At 39.9% G+C, this 22,835-nt stretch overlaps 2 protein-coding genes across 5 annotated transcripts in view; one reads left to right on the top strand and one right to left on the bottom strand.

Moving 5' to 3' along the window:
• CRACD (capping protein inhibiting regulator of actin dynamics) overlaps window positions 1–10,066 on the top strand; it is a 176,584-nt gene extending 166,518 nt beyond the window's left edge. Inside the window, exons 8-10 of the mRNA XM_010595691.3 lie at window positions 1,042–1,232; window positions 2,154–2,319; window positions 6,818–10,066. Coding sequence (XP_010593993.2) covers window positions 1,042–1,232; window positions 2,154–2,319; window positions 6,818–6,978 — 518 coding nt within the window. The 3' untranslated portion in view covers window positions 6,979–10,066. The remainder of the gene's footprint in view (window positions 1–1,041; window positions 1,233–2,153; window positions 2,320–6,817) is intronic.
• A 5,958-nt stretch (window positions 10,067–16,024) lies between these two features.
• AASDH (aminoadipate-semialdehyde dehydrogenase) overlaps window positions 16,025–22,835 on the bottom strand; it is a 33,132-nt gene continuing 26,321 nt past the window's right edge. For 2 of the 4 annotated variants that reach the window (XM_064285762.1, XM_064285763.1), the window contains exons 13-16: window positions 22,642–22,805; window positions 21,397–21,519; window positions 20,490–20,621; window positions 16,031–18,732 (exon numbers count right to left, since the gene is read on the bottom strand). In XM_064285762.1, the coding sequence (XP_064141832.1) occupies window positions 18,343–18,732; window positions 20,490–20,621; window positions 21,397–21,519; window positions 22,642–22,805 (809 nt within the window). In that variant the 3' untranslated portion in view covers window positions 16,031–18,342. Of the gene's footprint in view, window positions 18,733–20,489; window positions 20,622–21,396; window positions 21,520–22,641; window positions 22,806–22,835 lie in introns of all 4 variants that reach the window. The other 2 variants (XM_064285764.1, XM_003415890.4) reach the window with 2 other exon arrangements.

Raw genomic sequence — 22,835 nt, 5'->3', positions numbered from 1 at the left:
TCTTTTTTTATTATACTTTACATGAAGGTTTACAGAACAAACTCGTTTCTCATTAAACAGTTAGTACACATACTGTTTTATGACATTGGTTAGCAACCCCACGACATGTCGACACTCTCCTTTCTCAAACTTGGGTTCCCTATTACTGTCCCCTCCTGCATTCTAGTCCTTGCCCTTAGGCTTGTGTGCCCCTTTAGTCTTGTTTTGTTTTATGGGTCTGTCCAATCTTTGGCTGAAGGGTGAACCTTGGGAGTGACTTCATTTGTGAGCTGAAAGGGTGTCCGGGGGCCATACTCTCAGGGTTCCTCCAGTCTCTGTCAGGTCAGCAAGTCAGGTCTGAGTTGGAATTTCGCTCTACATTTTTGTAAAGTGTTTTTACCCTTGACTATGTAGGCAAGAAGTAAACCACAAGAAAAGCACAGTGTGGAAGTCACAAGTTACTAAGTGCCAGTGGCCTTGGGCACATCTCTTAATTGCTATTATTCCCACATCTATCAAACAAGGGCATTAGACCAAAATGGTAGGTCTTCTACCAGGTTCCTCAGAGCCCTGCTGCCCTCAGCAACCCCGTTAGGCAGAGCGGTGCCTTTTTTTCCTCCCTGATTCAATGGGGTTCTACATAGGATATTGCTTGGTAAGGGAGGGGTTCCACTGCTAAAAATAAATTTTAATAAGCAAATGAGTTTTAAAAAGAGCAAATCATATGACTGGGTTCCCCTTAAGCCTGAGATTTTATGACCCCAGAGATGTTATTTTTCCTTACAAAGTGGAGTAACTTCTTCCATTTCAGGCGGAGAGAAGTGCCTATTTTCCTGTTGATCCAAGATGTTTCCTCCCCCCCCCAACTCCGCCCCCATGACCAGTGAAGTCACTCAGGTGTCAGCACACAGTCTGTGTTAGGAAGGGACAGGTGACTATTTCTTGAACTAATACTAATTAAAATGTCACAAGTTTAGGCCTTTTATTTAGTTTTAAGGTGAGAGGCAGAGATAAGTGAGTGGTTAGTTTCACTGCAAGCCTGCTTTTGTCTTTTTCCCGCAGAAAAGCCGGTGCTTCAGAGCAGACACTCTTTAGATGGCTCCAAACTCGTGGAGAAAGTTGAAACCGCGCAGCCACTGTGGATTACATTAGCACTGCAAAAGCAGAAGGGGTATCGGGAGCAGCAAGCAACTCGAGAGGAGAGGAGGCAAGCCAGAGAAGCCAAACAGACAGGAAAACCCTCCAAAGAAAACGTGAGTTGCTTTGTCCTCAACTTTCTTTTTTCCTCCCTGAGCTTGGCTCTTTTAAGTCACAAGGAGAAAAAAATAAACGTTAGTGGGGGTGGTGGAGATTACTTAGAAAGGGTAGAGCAATAAATTGATCACTGCTAAACCAGGGAACTATTTTCAGTATGATCCAGTTTCATTATGCTCTTAGGTGAACTCGATTTGGCAGAATCCGTGATGTATTAGAGGGCAGTGGTGGTTCAGTGGTAGAATTCTTGCCTTCCATGTGGGAGACTTGGGTTTGATTCCTGGCCAATGCACCTCAAGCACAATCACCACCTGTGTGTCATTGGAGGCTTGCGTGTTGCTATGATGCTGAACATGGGTTTCAGTGGAGCTTACAGACTGAGATTAGGAAGAAAGGCCTGGCGATCTACTTCTGAAAATCAGCCAGTGAAAACCCAAAGGAGGACAACGATTCAATCTGCAGCTAATCATGGGGACGGTGCAGGATCCCCATTCCATCGTGCATGGGTTTGCCATGAGTCAGGGGCTGACTCAACATCAGCTAACAACAACATGCTGTATTTAAGAAGCAGTGATCCACACACACAACAGTTAGGTGAGAAATACAAAAGCGATTTTATTGGAACAGGAGTTGAGAAGAAATCAGGAGTCTTGCTCTGCCACCCTGATTTTTATAGTCTTAGGTGTGGCTCTTCTAGGAAAGTAGCAAGTTCCCTCTTTGGCACATTACACTGAGTTGCTTCATTATTGGGGGCAGGGGAAAGGGACAGGTGAGTACCCATTGTTCAAAATGCAATCCAACCCCACCTTGGTAGCAGAGGTGGACGGGGCTGGCAGGCAGAAACCCCAAGGCCTGCAAGACCACTCATTCTGTGTCCTTATTTGAGAACATGCTTCACCTGACTTTCTCTGCCCACCCAGGTCAGTGTTAGCCCGCAGCCTGAAAGTAGCAGTGTCAGCAGAGCTGGCACTCTGCCCAAGTCTACTGCTCAGCCAGCAGAAGAGAGGAAGCCCGAGACGGCAGTGGTGAGGCTCGAGCACAGAGAACAGCTGAAAAAGGCCAGCACTCTTCCTACATCTGTGACAGGTAGACAACAGGTCCATCTCTAGTTGACTGTAGTTACAGCTCCCCTTCTTAGACCATACTTTATTTTCTACTATTGAATATGTAGTATATGAATGGCAGCGGTGGTTCAGTTGGTAGAATTCTTGTCTTCCATGGCAGGAGATCTGGGTTCAATTCTCGGCCAGCGCACCTCATGTGTACCCTCCACCCATCTGTCAGTGGAGGCTTGCATGATGCTGAACAGGTTTCAACAGCACTTCCAGACTAAGATGGACTAGGAAGAAAGGCCTGGTAATCTACTTTCAAAATACAGCCAATGAAAACTCTATGGATCACAGCAGTCCAATCCATAACAGATTACAGGGATGGGGATGGCACAGAAGTGGGCAACACTTTATTCTGTCGTGCATGAGACCGACTTGACACCAGCTAACAAAAACAACTCTATCTAGCATACATTTTAGGCATTTCAAAACACGGGCTGTCATACCCCATTCATAAACTTTGACTCTGATAAAGCTCATCTCACAAAGACCACCAGGGACTCACCCACAGCCAATGGCGTAATGATCAAAGTTTAACAAGTGGCTCTTCCGGGGGTGCAGGGAGCTCTGATCTGTAGCATTTGCCATTTTCCATGGTGTAAATTCTTCCACCATGGCCAGTGTCAATGTGACTTTCCACTGGCTCGAAAAATTCCCAAGCACTTAACGACTGGCTCTCACAAGCTGATATGAGCCATCTCCAGCACCCACATCTGTAGTCCAACAAAGTTAGATTTATTAACTTACTACAGCAAGGGAGACCACATACCAGAGGAACCATCTAAACAAAGGAAGAGACAAGGTAATAATGGGATTTGGGGGAAGGATGGAGTTCAGGTAAAATTTAAATGGGACAGTGTCTTGATGTCCTTCTCCAGGGATTGGTCCCTCCTGATAACATGTCCAAAGTAAGCAAGACAGACACGACAAAGTCTCGCCATCCTCGCCTCTAAAAAGCATTCTGGCTGCACTTCCTCCAAGGCAGATTTGTTCATTCTTCTGGAAGTCCATGGTATATTCAGTGTGCTTCACCAACCATAATTCAAAGGCATGAATTCTTCTTTAGTCTTCCTTTTCATTGGGAAGCTTTTTCATGTATGAAGCAATTGAAAATACCCTGGAGAAGGACATCATACATGGTAAAACATCAAAAAAGAAAAGGAAGACCTTTGCAGTGGCTGCAACAATGGGGTCAAACATACCAATGATTGTTCTGTTATACATAGGGTCGCCATGAGTCGGAGCTGACCTGAAGGCACCTAATAACAACAACAACAACAGTGTTTTGATGGGCTTAAAGCAAAGCAGGGCTGTTTATGACGGGGTTTAGAAAAGAAAGTGATACGCATGCGAAGGAGTCATTAGATGAGACTGAAGGTCATGAGGCCTGATCTGAAAAGCTGACATCCTGTTTCCTTTGAAAGGACAAAGTTGAGATAAATATGTGGAATGTTGTATCTGAAAACCTGGCTCCTCACCTAGGTTGGAAATCGAAGCTACTTCTCTGTATCAATAAGTGACCCACAGGGCTCAGATCTTCCAGGTAGGAGTGAGATGTTCCATTCTCACTGATGTAATTTCAAACAGCAGAGTTGCTGACGAGCCGTGATTTTAGAGAACAAGGTTTCCCAACACTAGGTCCCTGATGTTAATTAACAACAGCAGCTTTTGTATGTTGGTAACACATAAGAGACCAATGCGCTTTTTTTTTTTCCTTTTCTATTAAGAGATAATCCAAGAATGCTCCCAACTATTTGCTTATTCCAAATCACTTGGAGTATAAATGAACCTAATAAGGTTCCTTCCAGGGCTTGATAGGTCACGTCTTCCACACTGGGCAGCACTGTTCCCCAGAGGAGGGCACCCAGCCCTGAGACCCCGGGTTTTCTATGCCTTGGTTACCTGCTAGCTGAGGTCTGGAAATGTAAGGACGTCTGATCATTAAAACTATGTTTACTATTTGATCACACACACACACACACACACACACACACACACACCCCTTTATATTTGAAGAGCACTTTTGTTGTTGTTATTTGCTAAGTGATCCTGACTCATGGCGACCCTATGTGTTGCAGAGTTGAATTGCTCTACAGGGTTTTCAAGACTGACCTTTTGGAAGCAGATTGCCAGGCCTCTGGGTGGGCTCGACCTGCCAACCTTTCAGCCATTAGTCTTTCAACTAGTGATCAAGCACAACCATTTGTACCACCCAAAAACCAAAAAACCAAACCCGTTGCTGTCGAGTCGATTCCGACTCATAGTGACCCGATACGACAGAGTAGAACTATCCCATAGAGTTTCCAAGAAGCACCTGGTGGATTCAAACTGGCAACCTTTTGGTTAGCAACCATAGCTCTTAACCACTACGCCGCCAGAGTTTCCTTGCACCACGCAGGGGCTCCTAAAAAAATAAAATAAAAATAGCATTTCCACACGTATTGTTTCATTTGATCTTATATACAAGGAATTAAGGGTTCAAAACATTATATAAGGTCCCTGCATGGCACAGTTTGTACTCAACTGCTAACCTAAAGGTTGGTGATTCAAACCCACCCAGTGGTATTGCTGAAGAAAAGGCCTGGCAATCTGCTTCTGTTAAGATTGTTGCAAGAAAAGCCTGGTGATCTACTTCTGAAAAATCAGCCACTAAAAACCTCATGGAGCACAGATCTACTCTGACACCCATGGCACTTGATGGCACTGGGATGGGAAACCACATCCCAAAGGCACTGAGATATTAACATAAAAACTGGGCAAGAACCATACTAGGCAGAGGAGAAGCAAATCCTCATCTCCCAGACCAGGGACTGGTGGAGTCCCACAGAGAACAACCCTTGGTGAAGACAAAGAGCTCATAAGAAAATTTTGCAAATGACCCAAGGAAATGGATTGTGCAACAAACACAATTTTTTTTAGGGGAGTCTGTATCCTAGGAACAATCTGAAATAAAGTATTCAAGGAAGTATGTTTAAGATGCTAAGGAGCTAATGAAAGGAATAGAGGCCATAAGACAGGAATAAGACGGTACGAAAAATGAAGAGGCAGGGTAGAAAACAAACTGAAATAATAGAAATGAAAAATATACAACTTAAATGGTGCAATCAGTGTCTGTATTATTATATATGTGGCTTTTCCCCCTTTATATTATATAATAAACATTCCCATGTTGCTACAAAAAAAAAAAACGATTGTTGTGATTGGGTGCCATTGAGTCGATTCTGACTCATAGCAACCCCATGTGACAGAGTAGAAATTACAGCCAAGAAAACCCTGTGGAGCAGCTCTTCTTTGTACCACATGGGGTTTCCACGAGCCAGAATTGACTCCGAGGCAATTAACACTAACAACAAAACATTGCGTGGGTGTCTCCGAGAGATAATTTCTTTAAAAATAATGTGAAAACTTCAAAGTCAGAGGATTCACATCTTTCTTTGCATGATTTATTGGACGTACTAACGGGTTAACGCAACCCAGAGTGGCTCCAGGTTAATAAAGCCACCCTGTGTTCTGAAGTATTTGTCTTCTCGGTCAGTATTTCCTGAGCACTGCTGATGTGTAGGCCATTGTCACAGGCACTGAAAATGACCCAAAGATCAGACACAAGTCCCCACCTTAATAAGCCTCTAAGGTGGTGGTTCAGTGGTAGAATTCTTGCCTTCCTTTTTTTTTTTATTAATGCGGAAGAGCCGGGTTCAGCCCCTGGCCAAAACACCTCAAGTGCAGCTACCACCTGGCTATGAGTAGAGGCTTGCCTGTTGCTGTGATGTTGAACACGTTTCAGCAGAGCTTCTAGACTAAGACAGACTAGAAGAAAGGCTTGGCGATCTACTTCTGAAAATCAGCCAGTGAAAACCCTGTGTGGGTTACAACAGTCCCATTTGCAAATGATCCTGGGGATGGCACAGGACTGGGAAGCATTTCGTTGCATTGTGCATGGAATCACCATGACAGCAGCTAACAACAATGAGGTCTAGTAAACAAAGTGATTTGTGCAAAGGAATTGTTAGAGAAGATTGAAAGTCACGAGAGCAAGCATAATCTGTGGGACTCAGAGGGTGGAGAACATCAGGGGTGCCTGGTGGAGGAGGTAGATTTGACTTCATCAGCTTGATAGGTTCAAACTGCTGGTTTGGTTGTTTTCTTTGTGGACTTGACTGGCTGTATGACTAAGGATCACAAAATCAACTGTTTATTTCTTATTGTTATACAGCCATAACTTCTCTGTACAGAGCATAAGCCTTCTAGAAATTCTCAGAAATTAGAATTGACCGTGCCGTGATCACTTTCATTCTGTTTGCAACAGTTTTTATCACATAGCTTTCTTTTCCTAAATCTGAAATGAGGACATTCTCACCAAAGGGCTGGGAAACTTCTCTGTGTTTGAGTTTTCCTTTCTGAATCAAATACTTCTGATAAATCCAGACATGGTTCTGACTTACTCCTTTCTCCTTTTCCTTCAAAACAAAATCCAGTGGAGATCTCGGATTCAGCTCCCCCCACGCCTGTGGTGAAAGAAGTCACGAAAAGGTTCTCCACGCCGGACGCTGCCCCTGTGTCAACAGAACCAGCCTGGCTGGCTTTGGCCAAAAGGAAAGCCAAGGCCTGGAGCGACTGCCCACAGATTATTAAGTAAAGAAGGACTCTTATCCCCATTCCTGTTGCCTGTTTTTGGCTTCTTTCTTGCCCTTTTCATTTATTTATTTTTTATATAAGGTTTAAAAAAAAAAAACCAAGCTAGGAAAAAGAAGCATGTCTCATAGGCTCCAAAATAATGTTTAGAAACTGAACCGGTGGTGTTCATTGTAAAGAGTGTATTTGCACAACCCTAGGTCTTAGTGCCTCGAGCTCCTCTTACTTCTAAAGAGAAAATTCCATCCAAGGGACACAAAACAAAATCTCCAAACTAAGCACTCCTGACAAGAGCCTGCTGTGCCCATTCCACGGTCCTTCCGCTCCCACACCCAAGTCGGAACACATGCTTTTGCCAATCTTTGTAATGGGGTTTTGATTCTCTGCTCCGATTTTTTAATTTTAATCCACAGTGTTTACCTTCCATCTGTTTGGTGGTTTCTACCCTTTTCTACAGTAATGGGATCACATATAGATGGAAACAAGAATGCCCATTGTTCCAAATACAGTGAGTATGGGGAATGGTGAGAAAGAGTCTGGCTCCCAGCTCTGCACCCATGTGTGGTTTTCTTAAATCTTCCACATCCCAAAGCTATACATGAAAGGCAAATCCATTCACACTTCTACAATGCTGTTGATCCAGTTATTCCAATTCCCTCCTTAAGGACATCTTAAGTACTTGGCCCAACTGGCTCCTAGGGAATATTTTTATTTTAATATCTCGAAGAAAGGAAATTCGCTATCAGCTGTAAATTCTCTTTCCGTCTCTGACAATACCTATCTAGTGCAGTGGTTCTTCAGGTGACCAGGTTTCACCCCAGGCCTGCTGAATCAGATCCTGTGGTGACCGGGCCAGGAACGTATATTCTGGCAAAAACTCTTCAGGTGAAGTCCGCCCTCTCTCAGAGGTTGAGAATTACTGATTCTAAGGTTTTCTAGTTTTTCCATTTCTGCAGGGGAGGCTCTTTTCAGCCAAAGAAGCAAATGTGAGACGTGGAAGATAATAAAACAACCCCAAACCTGCCATTTATGACAAGATAAGAGGGGCTATTGACATTACTTGTCTCTGAAAATGCCCATAAGTCTTCAGGGAGTGTTAACAGGAAGCCAAGATTGGAGCCTTTGTACAAAGGACTTCCTGCAGGAAGCTTTTGCTTTATCGTAATTGAGTTTTTCGTATTTAGAGCCAGATGTTCAGTAGCATGTGTAATTTAGAGCACTCACCTTGCTCCTTTTAATAAATATCTCAGAGTTTTAAGTGGCCTTGTTACTCTGCATACAAAAAAGGGACTTGGCAGCTTAAAAGTCACATATATTCACTTTTTATCTCCCTAAATTGACTTTACATGACACATAGACATACCAGCAAACCCACATTTTTGCTGGTGCTTTCCATTTCACGATGTTGGCATATTCCTCTTTTCTTAGATTCTGACTCCAAAATATGTGTGCAAGTCCTTTGCTGGCAGCAGGGGGAATTCCATTCTCCCTTCCTCTCCTACCAAAACAACTTTTTTTATTATCCATTCAATACTTTCCTTTGTGCCTACTCAATATGCAATGTATAGTTATTCTGTCATATACCCTGAAGGAAGGATGACAGCAAAGTTAGTATTTACCATATAGAAAACATTTTCTTTCTGGGAACAATAGCTCAGCCTTGCTGTAGCAGCTGGCAAATGTGGTCAAGCTGGTACTATACTCTTGCAAGTTGGACTTAATATTATATATACTGGACCTTCAGACTGTTAAGAGTCAATGTAACTTTAACTTTTGTTTATTGCTATGGGAAAAAATTAGTATTCCACTGCACGCTTTCCACACGAATGCTCATTTCTAAATCTTGTATGTAGGCATTTGTTAGTTTCAGTGGTTTCCTGGCTAACATAATACTTTTTAATGGGACTCCTTCCATCTAGAGCCATGAAATTATAGTACTACAGCAATTCTTCTGAACTGACTTTTTCTTTCATCCTATAAGCTTGGGGTAATATCACAGTAATGGCAGAAAGGGGTAAGGGACTCAAATCATTAATAAAGAATGACAACAGTCAACTCCGTGCCTGCATACAAAGTAGGAGAAATACCTCAGTTAAAAGTTTTACATCAGAGTCTTTAAAAGATGAGCATACTGAGGAAAGGACAGTCGCAGTAGTTTCAACAATTTATAAAGGGTACCCATCTAACATTTCTTGTAAAAATCACTCCAAATTTGCACTAAATACCAATGAAGTGTTATTTTGCTTTAGTTCTGTTGCAGTCTTCCCTGCTCAACAACCTGGGGAAATTCTGTAAAAACATATATAAAAATTCATGACAGTTTTTTTTTTTTTTAATGAATGATTGCTATATTAAACACAAGCTTAACTCTTTTTTTTAAAATTTAAACATACATACACTTCTCCCAGCAAGGTTATAGATGATTAACCTCTGTTCATAGACTTATATATAAAACTAGAGGGTTTTTTGTTTACTTTTTTAATTTTTCAAGTGCAATTGTTTCTTACACAAACATTAATTACTATTAAATTATAATTTTAGCCAGTTATCAGCAAACGTATAGTACGTCTTGTCTCTTCCTGTGACGTTTAGTTTGCTTATTTTAAAGCAGAAACATTAGCGTTACAAGTGTCTTGCAATATTTTTTACCAACAATAAAATTAAGTAGAGACTAAAAATGAAAATAGTGTGATTTTAATATTATTTTGAGATTTTGGTTGTATAAAGTTTTAATGTAAAATGTCCATTATTGAAGGGAAAATGTCTTTCAATAAAAAATACCCACAAGATCTTCAGCACTGGTGGAGTTTCCTTTTCATGTTAAACTTTCTACTAATTTCAATGACTCTCTACTAGAAGTCTCATTATATTTATGTAGCTTTTGTTGAATGAGGAAAATTGCCAGACATTTACATGGTACTCTGTTATATTTTTCACTGGGTTGTTTGTTTCTTTTTTGGAGAAAAGCAACCATCTAGGACAAATAAAATTTTTACCTTGGTCCTAAATTAGAATTGGGAGTCCCTGAGTGGCACAAGTGGTTAAGTGCTTGACTATGACAGAAAGATTGGTGGCTCAAACCCACCCATAGGTACCTAGGAAGAAAAACCTGGCAATCTACTTCCAAAAGGTCACAGCCTTGAAAACCCTATGGAGCACAGTTCTACTCTGCAACATGTGTGGTCACCATGAGTTGGAACCAACTCTGCAACTGGTTTTTTTTTTTTTTTTAATTGGAATTGCATGGTCTGAATCTCAGACAAAATGATCCTAAAGCCCTTCTTACGCAAAGGGTGGGCCGTGGACTGCTACTGAATGTTTTGGTCAAAGATTCTATAGAAGAATCCTGATCAAAAGGTGAAAATGCAGACCAAGATTTCAAATTCTCATGGAGTCCAAACTTCCTAGAGCTATTGAGACTAGATGAACCCCTGAAACTATTGCCCTGAGTTAACATGTAAACCCTAAACCAAATATCCCCTGAAGCCTTCTTAAAATCAAATAGTTCAGCTAACTAGTAAAGAATGTCTGCCTTGTGCATTGTGCTCTTTTAAGATTTATTTATATGAAATCAAATTGACAACAGCAACTCAAAAGATTACACAGGAATCTTAGGGGTCAGTGAGTTTATATTAATGAGGGAGGAACGATTTGGAAAAGGAGGTGAGAATGGTTGCACAGCTGAAGAAGGTAATCAGTGTCACTGAGTTGTCCATGTAGAAAATAAAGGCAGGGCTACCTTTGGAGATACTAGGAAAAAAAAGTGTAGAAGATAAGCTAGGTAACTGGGATCTTCTAAAAATTAAACACTTATCAAAAGACTACCAAAAGAGTAAAGAGAACCTACAGACTAGGAAAAAATTGTTGACTATGACAAATCTGACAAAGGTCTAATCTTTAAAATCTACAGGAAAATCCAACACCTCTACAACAAAAAGGCAAATAATCCAATTAAAAAATGGGCAAAGGAAATAAACAGACACTTCACCAAAGAAGACATTCAAGCGGTAACAAACACAGGAGGAAATGCTCCAGATCACTAGCCGTGAGAGAAATGTAAACCAAAACCACTATGAGATACCATCTCACCCTGATATTACTGGCACTAATAAAAAAAAAAAACAGAAAATAACAAATGCTGAAGAGGTTGCATGGAGATTGGAACTCTTATGCACTGCTGGTGGGAATGCAAAATGATACAACCATTTTGGAAAATGATATGGTGCTTCATTAGAAAGCTAGAAATACCATATGATTCAGCAATTCCACTTGTAGAAATAAGAGCCATTGCATGAATAGACATACGCACACCCATGTTCACTGCAGCATTGTTCACTGCAGCATTGTTCACAATAGCAAAAAGATGGAAACAACCTAGATGCCCATCAACAGATGAATGGATAAACTGTGGTACATACACACAATGGAGTATTATACAACGATAAAGAACAATGATAAATCTGCAAAGCACCTCAACACGATGAATGAATCTGGAGGACATCATGCTGAGTGAAATAATTCCAGAAGGACAAATATGGTATGAGACCACTACTATCTCATGAAAAGGTTTACACACAAAAAGAAACAATCTTCCATGGTTACGAAGGAGAGGAGGAGTGGGGATGGAAAAACACTAAATAGATAATAATGTGCTAACTTTGCTGAAGGACAAGACACTACACGAAACTGGGGAAGCCAGCAAATGTATACTAGGCAAGGTCAAGGACGCTCTATAGACTCGTCCAAACTCCCTGAAGGACCAATTTACTGGGCTGAGGACTGTGGAGACCATGGTCTCGGAACATCTAGCTCAACTGGCATAACATAGTTTATAAAGAATATGTTCTACATTTTACTTTGATGAGTAGCATCTGGGGTCTTAAAAGCCTGTGAGGGGCCATCTAGGATACTCCACTAATTTCACCTCTTCCAGAGCAAGGGAGAATGAAGAAAACTAAAGATGTAAGGCAAAGATTAGTCCAAAGGATTAATGGACCACATCTACCACAGCCTCCACCAGACTGAGTCCAGTACAACTAGATGGTGCTTCACTACCACCACTAACTGCTCTGACAGGGATCACAACAGAGGGTCCCAGAGAGAGCTGGAGAAAAACGTAGAACAAAATTCTAACTCACAAAAAAAGACCAGACTTACTGGCCTGACAGAAACTGGAGAAACCCCAAGAGTATGGCCCCCGGATACCCTTTTAACTCAGTAATGAAGTCACTCCTGAGGTTCACCCTTCAGCCAAAGATTAGACAGGCCCATAAAACAAAATGAGACTAAAGGGGCACACCAGCTCAGGGGCACAGACTAGAAGGCAGGAGGGGATAGGAATGCTGGCAATGGGGAACCCAAGGTCGAGAAGGGAGAGTGTTGACGTGTCGTGGGGTTGTTAACCAATGTCATAAAACAATATGTGTACTAACTTGTTTAATGAGAAGCTAGTTTGTTCTGTAAACCTTCATCTAAAGTACTATTAAAAAAAAAAAAAAGTGTGGGTCATGGAACAGCAGCAACTGTGTCAACTGAGAACATGTTACAAATGCAGAGTTTAGGACCCCATCCAAGGCCTGCTGAATCTCACTGAATTCCTAGAGAGAAGTGAGGCCTCAGGTGCCAAAAAACTCAGTAACCAAGATAAATTTTAATGTGATATTTAAAAAATTGAAAATTTATGCAAAAAATTCTCATGGTGAACAAAATATCAAAATCTGAAAGACTGAGTCAGTATTACTGGTTTTTTCTTTTGCCTCAGGCTCCAATGTCCCTCAGCGAAGCCCTGTTCCTGATCATCGTTCTCATCCTCTCTCCCCAGACTCAAATGGGTACTTACTTGAACAGGAGCTCCAGGTGATCCATAGGCACATGGAAGTTTCCAAAAGCACTGATCTAAAATAGTTAAAAAATCTGGCCAAAGATATGCCATTGTTTTTTGACTACCCAGGACATGAATCCCCTTTCTGTGTTTGGGGAATTCCCAAACTCATGGGTCTTGGTGGGAGGCAGCACCCACCTCCCCCCACAGATGAAATGCCTGATAAGTACTTTCCTAGGCTCCCTCTAGGGCAAGGGACCTAAGTTCCACTTGGAAGAGATTCTGAATTGGGAACAACTGATCAAAAGACATGGAGTCCCTGAGTGGAGCAAATGGCTAAGGGCTCAGCCACTAACTAAAAGATTGGTGGTTCAAGTTCATGAAGGGACCCCTCCAAAGAAAGGCCTGGTGATCTTCTTCCACAAAAAGAACCAGCCATTGAAAACCCTATGGAGCCCAATTCTACTTGACATGTGTGGTCACCATGAGTCAGACAGAACCAACGTGACAGCAACTGGTTTGCTTTTGGTTCTTGGCAGGCAAACTGAGGAAGACTGGCAGCAGCAGCAGCTGCAGCACCATCACCTTGCTGGAGCAGCAGCAGCAGTGATGCCGGTGGCAGGGAACAGTGTCCAATGTTCACAGTGTCATCCGTAAGTTGAGCATTTAAAGCTTCAAGTACAGCTATTTCTTCAGCAGGCCAAAATGCTATGATCACCATACCACTCATTGTTCCTGGCTACAAATCTCTAGCCCTCTTCACAAATCTGTGAGCTACTCAATATTCCTTTTAAAAATTCCTGTCTGCTTAAAATAGCCTGACTTAGCTTCTATGACTAGCAACCAAGAACTCTGGCATGCTGGACTGAAGGATAGGTGGACACACTAAAGGATACCACAATTGACTGTAGAGATAGAAGTGAGGAGGAAGATTGGCAACAAACTGCATTTTTGTTACTTTAAGCCCTTAGCACAGTCTCTGGGATTTTCAACTCATAGCAGTCCCATGTGACAGAGCAGAATTGCCCAGTTTTCTTGGCTGTAACCTTTATGGGGGCAGATCACCAGTTCTTTCTCCTGCAGAGCTGCTGGATGGATTCAAACCGCCAACCTTTTGGTTAGCAGCCAAACACTTAACCAGTGCGCTACCAGGGCTCCTCACTAGTGGACTAAATTCATAAGCATCATGAGCTATAATATGTAACTTTAAGGAAAATTAAGACATTCATTTTTCATGTATCCAGCCTTTTAAGTGATTTGAAAAACAAAGGCACAATCTGTTTCTGTTATCTTTTGCTGCATTAATATACTACTCCATACTGAGTACTAGTGCAGAATTTAGTGGCTGAAAACCACCACCATTTTATTATTTCTCACGATCCTGTTGGTCGGGAATTAAATGTCTCGCACCACAAGGAAGAGGCCTTGAACAGCTGGAGTTGGCTGGGATGGCTCAACCAGGACCACATGTATGGGGCCTTGCTGTCACTGTTAATTGGGTTGCTCAGTTCTCAGTGTACACAGGGCTTCTTTCTCACCACATGGCATCTCCAACAGGCAGCCAGATTTCTTATATGACAGCCAGGACTCCCAAGATCACAAGAGCAAAAGTTGCCAGAACTTCTTGGGGCTTACTCAGGCTCAGGCTTGGCACAGTGTCACCTCCACTGCATCCTACCGGTTAAAGCAAATCACAGGCCAAACCCATATGTAACAGAAGGGGGCTACGTAAGGGCACAACGACCAGGAGGTATAGTTCACTGGGGGCCACCAGTGTACCAGACTACCTCGTCCTCTAATATCAAAGAGTATATAATCTTATGAGGGAGACTTAATAGCAGGCAAATGCAAGCATGAACAAAGTGCTACAGGACGAATGAAGCAGCAAATAAACATTCAGAGAAATCATTACACTTTATAGTTTTGTTTTTTCTTTCCTGGTTTTTGTCGTGTTCCTTACTCCCAAGCCACTGAACCATAGAAGATGTTACCAAACTCTAACAACTGAGAAATATTGTTACACTTGCCATCAAGGGTCAGATATTAAAAGTTGAGAAAAGGTACATTAAAAGTTGAGAAAAGGTATATTAAAAGAAGTTGAGAAAAGGTGTATCAACTTGAAATTTGTATGTGAAATTTATATTACTCATACAGTATAAATATTTTATTCTATGCTGGTATCTTGTTCACTTAAAAATACTAAATGAGGAACCTAATTCAATAAATAGATCCTTTGAAAATCTTTTGTCATGAGTCTCAGTGTACATGAGTAAATGGTATGTCACATCACAGACTAAGCTTTTAATCCATTAAGTATATTCTGATCTTTTTTGTGTGTGTGTGCTTTAAGTCAGAGTTTACAAGTCAGTCTCTCATACAAAAATTTATATACACCTTTTCCCAGTTGCTCTCCCCCTAATGAGACAGCACACTCCTTCTCTCCACTCTGTGTCCATTCAGCCAGCTTCTGACCCCCTCTGCTCTCTCATCTCCCCTCCAGACAGAGCTGCCTACATAGCCTCATGTGCCTACTTGATCTGAGAAGCTCACTCTTACCAGTATCATTTTCTATCCCATAGTCCAATCCCTGTCTGAAGAGTTGACTTTGGGAATGGTTCCTGTATTGGGGGGAAGGTCTGGGGACCATGACCTCCGGGGTCCTTCTACTCTCAGTCAGACCATTAAGTCTGGTCTTTTTATGAGAATTTGGGGTCTGCATCCCACTGCCCTCCTGCTCTCTCAGGGGTTCTCTGTTGTGTTCCCTGTCAGAGCAGTCATCAGCTGTAGCTGGGCACCATCTAGTTCTTCTGGTTTCAGGTTAACACAGTCTCTTGGGCTCATAATTACCTTGTCTTTGGTGTTCATTCTCCTTTGCTCCAGGTGGGTTGAGACCAGTTGATGCATCTTAGATGGCCGCTTGCTAGTGTTTAAGACTCCAGATGCCACTCTCCAAAGTGGGATGCAGAATGTTCTCTTAATAGATTTTTTTATGCCAATTGGCTTAGATATCCCATGAAACCATGGTCCCCAAGCCCCCGCCCCCTACACTGGCCTTCAAAACATTGTTTATTCAGGAAACTTCTTTGCTTTTGGTTTAGTCCAGTTGTGCTGACCTCACCTATATTGTGTTGTCTTCCCCTTCACCTAAAAGTTATCTACTATGTAATTAATGAAAACCCCTCTCCCTCCCTCCCCACTATCGTAACCATCAAAGAATATTTTCTTCTCTGTTTAAACTATTTCTCGAGTTTTTATAATAGTGGTCTCATATTTGTCCTTTTGCAAATGACTAATTTCACTCAGCATAAGGCCTTCCAGATTTCTCCATGTTATGAATGTTTCACCGATTCACCGCTGTTCATTATCAACGCGTAGTATTCCATTGTGTGAATATACCATAATTTATTTATCCATTCATCCATTGATGGGCACCTTGGTTGCTTCCATCTTTTTACTATTGTAAATACTGCTGCAACGAACATGGGTGTGCATGTATTTGTATAAAGCCTCTCATTTCTCTAGTATATATTTCAAGGAGTGGGATTGCTGGATCGTACGGTAGTTCTATTTCTAGTTTTTAAGAAAGTACCAATCAATTTCCAAAGTGGTTGTACCATTTTACATTCCCACCAGCACTGTATAAGTGCTCCAGTCTCTCCATAACCTCTCCAACATTTATTATTTTGTGTTTTCTGGATTAATGCCAGCCTTGTTGGAGATGGAATCTCATTGTAGTTTTGATTTGCATCTCTCTAATGGCTAATGATCGTGAGCATTTCCTCATGTATCTGTTAGCTACCTGAATGTCTTCTTTAGTGAAGTGCCTATTCATATCCTTTGCCCATTTTTTAATTGGGTTGTCTTTCTGTAGTTGAGTTTTTGCAGTATTATGTAGATTTTAGAGATCAGATGCTGATCAGAAATGTCATAGCTAAAAACTTTTTCCCAGTTTGCAGCTAATCTTTTCACTCTTTTAGTGAAGTCTTTGGATGAGCATAGATGTTTGATTTTTAGGAGCTCCCAGTTATCTAGTTTCTCTTCTGCATTGTTAGTAATGTTTTGTATACTGTTTATGCCATGTATTAGGGCTCCTAGCATTGTCCCTATTTTTCTTTTTCCATAATCTTTATCGTTTTAGATTTTATATTTAGGTCTTTGACCCATTTTGAATTAGTTTTTGTACAATGAGTGAGGTATGGGTCTTGTTTCATTTTTTTGTAGATGGATATCCAGTTATGCCAGCACCATTTGTTAAACAGACTGTCTTTTCCCCATTAACTGACTTTGGGCCTTTGTCAAATATCAGCTGCTCGTATGTGGATGGATTTATGTCTGGATTCTTGATTCTGTTCCATTGGTCTATGTATCTGTGGTACCAGTACCAGGCTGTTTTGACTACTGTGGAGGTATAATAGGTTCTAAAATCAGGAAGAGTGAAGCCTCCCACTTTGCTCTTCTTTTTCAGTGACGCTTTACTTATCCAGGGCCTCTTTCCCTTCCATATGAAGTTGCTGGTTTGTTTCTCCACCTTATTAAAAATTGTTATTGGAATTTGGATCGGAATTGCATTGTACGTATAGATCACTTTTGGTAGAATAGACATTTTTATAATGTTAAGTCTTCCTATCCATAAGCAAGGTATGTTTTTCTACTTACGTAGGTCTCTCTTGGTTTCCTGAAGTAGCGTCTTGTAGTTTCCTTTGTATAGGTCTTTTACATCTCCAGTAAGATTTATTCCTAAGTATTTTATCTTCTTGGGGGCTACTATAAATGGCATTGATTTGGCGATTTCCTCTTCAACGTTCTTTTTGTTGGTGTAGAGGAATCTAATTGATTTTTGTATGTTTATCTTGAATCCTGATATTCTGCCGAACTCTTCTATTAGTTCCAGTAGTTTTCTTGAAGGTTTTCTGTGTATAAGGTCATATCATCTGCAAATAGAGATACTTTGAATTCTTCCTTACCAATCTGGATGCCCTTTATTTCTTTATCTAGCCTAACTGCTCTGAATAGGACCTCCAGCACAATGTTGAATAAGAGTGGTGATAAGGGGCATCCTTGTTTGTTCCCAATCTCAAGGGGAATGCTTTCAGACTCTCTCCATTTAGGATGATGTTGGCTGTTGGCTTTGTATAAGTGCCCTTTATTATGCTGAGGAATTTTCCTTCTATTCCTATTTTGCTGAGAGTTTTTATCATGAAAAGGTGTTGAACTTTGTCAAATACCTTTTCTGCATCAATTTTAGAAGGATCTTTTAAAAGAACATTTGATGACTGTCTATTTCTCTCTTTCAGTTAGGAAATTAGAATATCTGTAGCCTAATTTAAAAAAATGCTACTAAATATATTGATGTATTTAGTTCTCTAAATAACTCCTCTTAACAGCTTTTGTGGCTCCTAGAGGAAGTAAAATATGGTTGTTCTCCAATCAACATTTCTTAACAAAAATAAAATCTTTAATATAAAATAAGACTATCTACATAGCTCTAAAATTATAAAATAAATAATATTTTCAAACATTTCAGATATATGTAAGGACTACACCTGATTATTTTTTATTGCCACCCAATAAATCCAGACAATAAACATAATTATTTCTACACCCAATAATAAGTACTGATTCCCAGACCACAGGAGAAGAGAAGACTTCTCCAGGAAGTTCATACACACTTTGCAATTGTCCACTCTTTGATTCCAAGATCCACAGTTTCCCATCAGTAGATGCTGCTGCCAACAATGTTTCATCACTACAGTTGTGGTTCTGGAAAGCAAATGGTGTTGCATATACCCTTGAAGTAGCTTCAAATTTCCATTGGAGGTGTCCTTTCATGTTACAACAGTAGACAAAGCAATCGTGGGAACCAAAAAATATCTCTTGCTCTGATACTGAGGTACATGGGGATGAAAAGATTGGTCCATTGGTAGAGAATTGCCAAACCTGAAGAGGGCAATAAAAGCAAAGACAATTCATTCATCTAATTGCAACAATTCCCCCTTGGATTAAAGCTTTAAGAGGCTCTTAATGGAAATGTTAAAAGATGAAGACTATTACAATAGTAACTACATACAGAGTGTAGAATAGGGAGCAGACAGAACGTTCCTTAAAAGCAAGGATGGCACGACTTCATCTCAGTATTTTGGACATGTTATCAGGAAGGAACAGTCCCTGGAGAAGGACATCATGCTTGGTAAAGTAGAGGGTCAGCAAAAAAGAGGAAGACCCTCAATGAGATGGACTGACATTAGTAGCTGCAACAATGGGCTTAAGTATAACAATGACTGTGAGGACGATGCAGGATCAGGCAGTGTTTCGTTCTGTTGTACATAAGTCACTATGAGTCAGAATCGACTCGACAGCACCTAACAACAACACAACAAAAATAACAACTTTTTATGAAAAGCAGCATCCTTATATTAGACTTCTGTCCAGTGGCAGAACCCATGACAAAACGCTGTGCAATGTTATTATTACCTGATTCATTGCTATGTAATATTACAAAGTAAGCTGATTTTGCACCCCACTCAAGTTAGTAAGTTCCGGACACAATGAGCTCAAAGATAAAACTGCATTGTGTTTGATATACCTTATTAAAAACTATCTTACTTTATTCTCTTGATGTGCAGAGAAGTTAATGGACCAAAAGGAAGAGCTTATGTACAATATTTAATTAGAGCTTTAAACAAGGCTATGAGTTGCGTGTCTGCCCTGGAGATATATACTGTTTGTTTATTTCGAAGTTATTATGGACAAACCTGTCAGCCAAATTTTTATAAAACTGACACAAGAAAGAAAAAGGAAGAAAAGACACAAATGTAAGGTAGTATTTACAAATGCATAGTAACAGCAGCATAATGAAATGCAAAAACAAAACAATGGGCATATTCACAAGCAGGATTTATAATCTCAGTTCTGTCCCTGACCTGGACAATACCATTCTAACCTTTCTATGGCATTTGTGTCTTCTTATTTCTCAGACATGTAATGGTGAGAATATATTCAAATTACTTTGTAAATAAAAATACTAAGAGACTATAAGATTTCATCACATAGAAATTATCACACAGAGCAAAAGAACTGCTAAAGCTATGAGGGGTGAATGCAGAATAAAAAGCATCTAGGTCAACTGAAGCAACACTGATCATAAATGGACTAACTTATGTTGGTGCTAGCACTTTCAAATCCATAAAATAACCCCCAAAATCAAGTGTATAGCTGAAGCTGGGCCATGTAAGTGATAGTCACTTGTGGGTATTTAAAGAAGTAAAGATTATGCCCCCACCCCAACTGAAGAGCTAAAATAACCCAAGAGGAAGGTACACTGTCAGCTATAAAGTTGAGGAATGAAAGCAAAATCATGAAATTTTGGTTGCACAACAGATTTTGGTTTTCATATTAAAAAGCAAGGGTTTCTTTAAACTTTCATAACCTTAACACAAGTTAAATTAAAATTGAATAAAAACTGGTAATATGTTGAAAATTGCGGGGAGGGGTGGGTGGCAAAAGAAGTATAACGTTGTTCGGGTAAAAATCTTTTAAACCTACTAAAGCATTTTAAAATAAACTTATGGCTTAACAATCAAAAGAGAATAATAGTTTTCAAAACGAAGAGTTGAATAATGATGTTTCAAATTCTACTTTAGTTGTCACCCACTACTATGCCTTTGAAAAAGATATGTAAAACTAGAAATTTTTACCTGGTCTCCAAAATGAGTAAAGCAGAGCAAATTCCCATCTACACAGCCAATACAAATATACTGCAGGCAACACCGTGGGGAAGAGAAGAGGGGTTTTCCACAGAAATGTTTCCAAACTTGATCCCCAGTGGCCTGTCAAGGGCGAAAAGCAATTCACAGCATTTAAAATCATTCTATTAATCAATCATACTTTATAAAACAAACTCATACACCTCCCAAAGGCAGAGCTATAAACATCAGAAAATGCTATAATGGCATGCTGACATTGTAACGAAGCTAATACACATATAAATCAAGCTAGTACACATTTTTTTAGTACACATACACACACCTATAAAATTAATCAGTGCTATTAATAAGATATAGGATAAAAACTTGCAATAAAACAAGTGAAGAGATAAGTAGTGCACAAGATCTGTCCTTATGATGAACGCGAAGTTCTTAATATGAACTGTTTTTTAAAGCTCTGCCATTTAAAAAATAGATAAAAGATATGCACAGACATTCAAATTTTCTCAAGTCTCTAAATTTCATGTCAGTCATTTTTAACGAATTCTGGTCAGTCATATCTAGTATATATCTGACAGTAACCAGTACCAACTGCCATCAAGTTGATCCCAACTAATGGCGACCCCATGTATGTCAGAGAAGAACTGTGTTCCACAGGTTTTTCGATGGCTGCTTTTTGGGAAGTAGATCACCAGGACTTTTTTCCAAGAAATGTCCTCTGGGTGGATTTGAGCTGCCAAGCTTTTGGTCAGCAGCTGAACACATTAACTGTTTGCATGACCCAGGGACTCCATATCTAACTGAAAACTACCTCAAATGTTCAGGATTCAAACAAAAAATAAAAGAATATTAAAGAAAAGATAGGTAATAAAATTGATACATATTATTTTATGCCTACCGGATTTACTGCCAGTAAAAGTCCTCCCAGTGTAGCAAAATATAAGTGATGTGGAGTCAGGCTCAAACACGGGGAAGAAAAAACAGTTCCTCCACATTTTAACTTCCAAACACATATCTTTTTCTGCAAAAGAGAAAGCAAATGAATTATTTTTCACTGATAGTTAACAATTCCATATATTCTATTTAATATATCTTTTAATTTTTAGTATAAAAGCAATACATGCCCACCATGGAGAATCAGTATAAGGAAGACCAGAGATAATCACTGTTAAAAATTTTAGCATTGTCTCTTCTGATATTTTGGTACATATACATGCAATTTAACATGGCTGAGATCATTCTGAATACACACATGGTATCCTGTTTTGCTCACTTGTTTCGCAAAATTTTTAAGTATAATTTTAATGAATATTATTATTTCATCAGAACATAATTTCTCTCCTTTACTGACCACGGTTTAGACCTCATTTCATTGTGTTATAAACAACCTGGAAATAGGCATCTTGGTGCCCATATTTGTCTATGTTTCTGCTTATTCTGTCAGAATACATTCTTAGAAGAATTTTACTAGATCAAAGGACATGAAATTTTTACCTAATGCCTAAGTGTTTTTCTTAGAAGCTCCAACAGTTATAACTTGTAGCCACTCTCCATCAGCATGGCTGAAGCATTCCACAATCTTTTCTAATCTAATGCCATTTGTTTTTCTCAGTTTTTCATTCCTTTGATTATTAAAAGTATAAAATACTTAAATATATTTACTAGCCCTTTATTCTTTGGGGACCTGTATGTTTTAAGTCCCTTGTTTTCCTATATGGAGCTTGATATTTTTCTTATTTATCTGTATTTGCTCCTTAGTTTTTATTTATACATATGAGTTTTAGCTTTTTGTCACATTAGTTTCAAACATTTTTCCCAACTTGTTTCTTTTAATTTCATAATCATTGTCATATAATTTTTTTTTAATTTTTATGCAATCAGGTCTTATTGATATATATATATATTTTTTTTTTTTCTATTGTCAAGACAGTAACTCTACACTCTTAACATTTCAAAACTCTGAGTAGGAAATTTGGTAAGGAAGTTAAAAATTTCTTAAGACATGAAGACTACTTCTTCTTCCCAGAGCACCCTCAACTTGGGTGACAGTTAACACCTGCTCTCAGACTGAACAGCACCTGACCGTGTCACGCTCTGCTCTCCTCTGCTTACAGTGCAGGAAACTAAAGAGGTGAATTCTTACATAAATATCCAAACCATATGCATGCTGGTCATGAGAACCGATGTAAAGGAGTCCTGTGGTTGGGTCCATGGTTGCAGAGCTTTTAACGGCATCCTGAGTGGCAAATACCCAGTGTTTTTCTCCACTATTACTTCTCAGAACATAAACTAACCCATTATAACAGCCTGTAGGGAAATTAAACATAAAAGATGATA

This window comes from Loxodonta africana, chromosome 5 (assembly GCF_030014295.1).
Source record: "Loxodonta africana isolate mLoxAfr1 chromosome 5, mLoxAfr1.hap2, whole genome shotgun sequence".
Taxonomy (NCBI): domain Eukaryota; kingdom Metazoa; phylum Chordata; class Mammalia; order Proboscidea; family Elephantidae; genus Loxodonta; species Loxodonta africana.
This window is presented reverse-complemented; position numbering and strand designations above follow the sequence as displayed.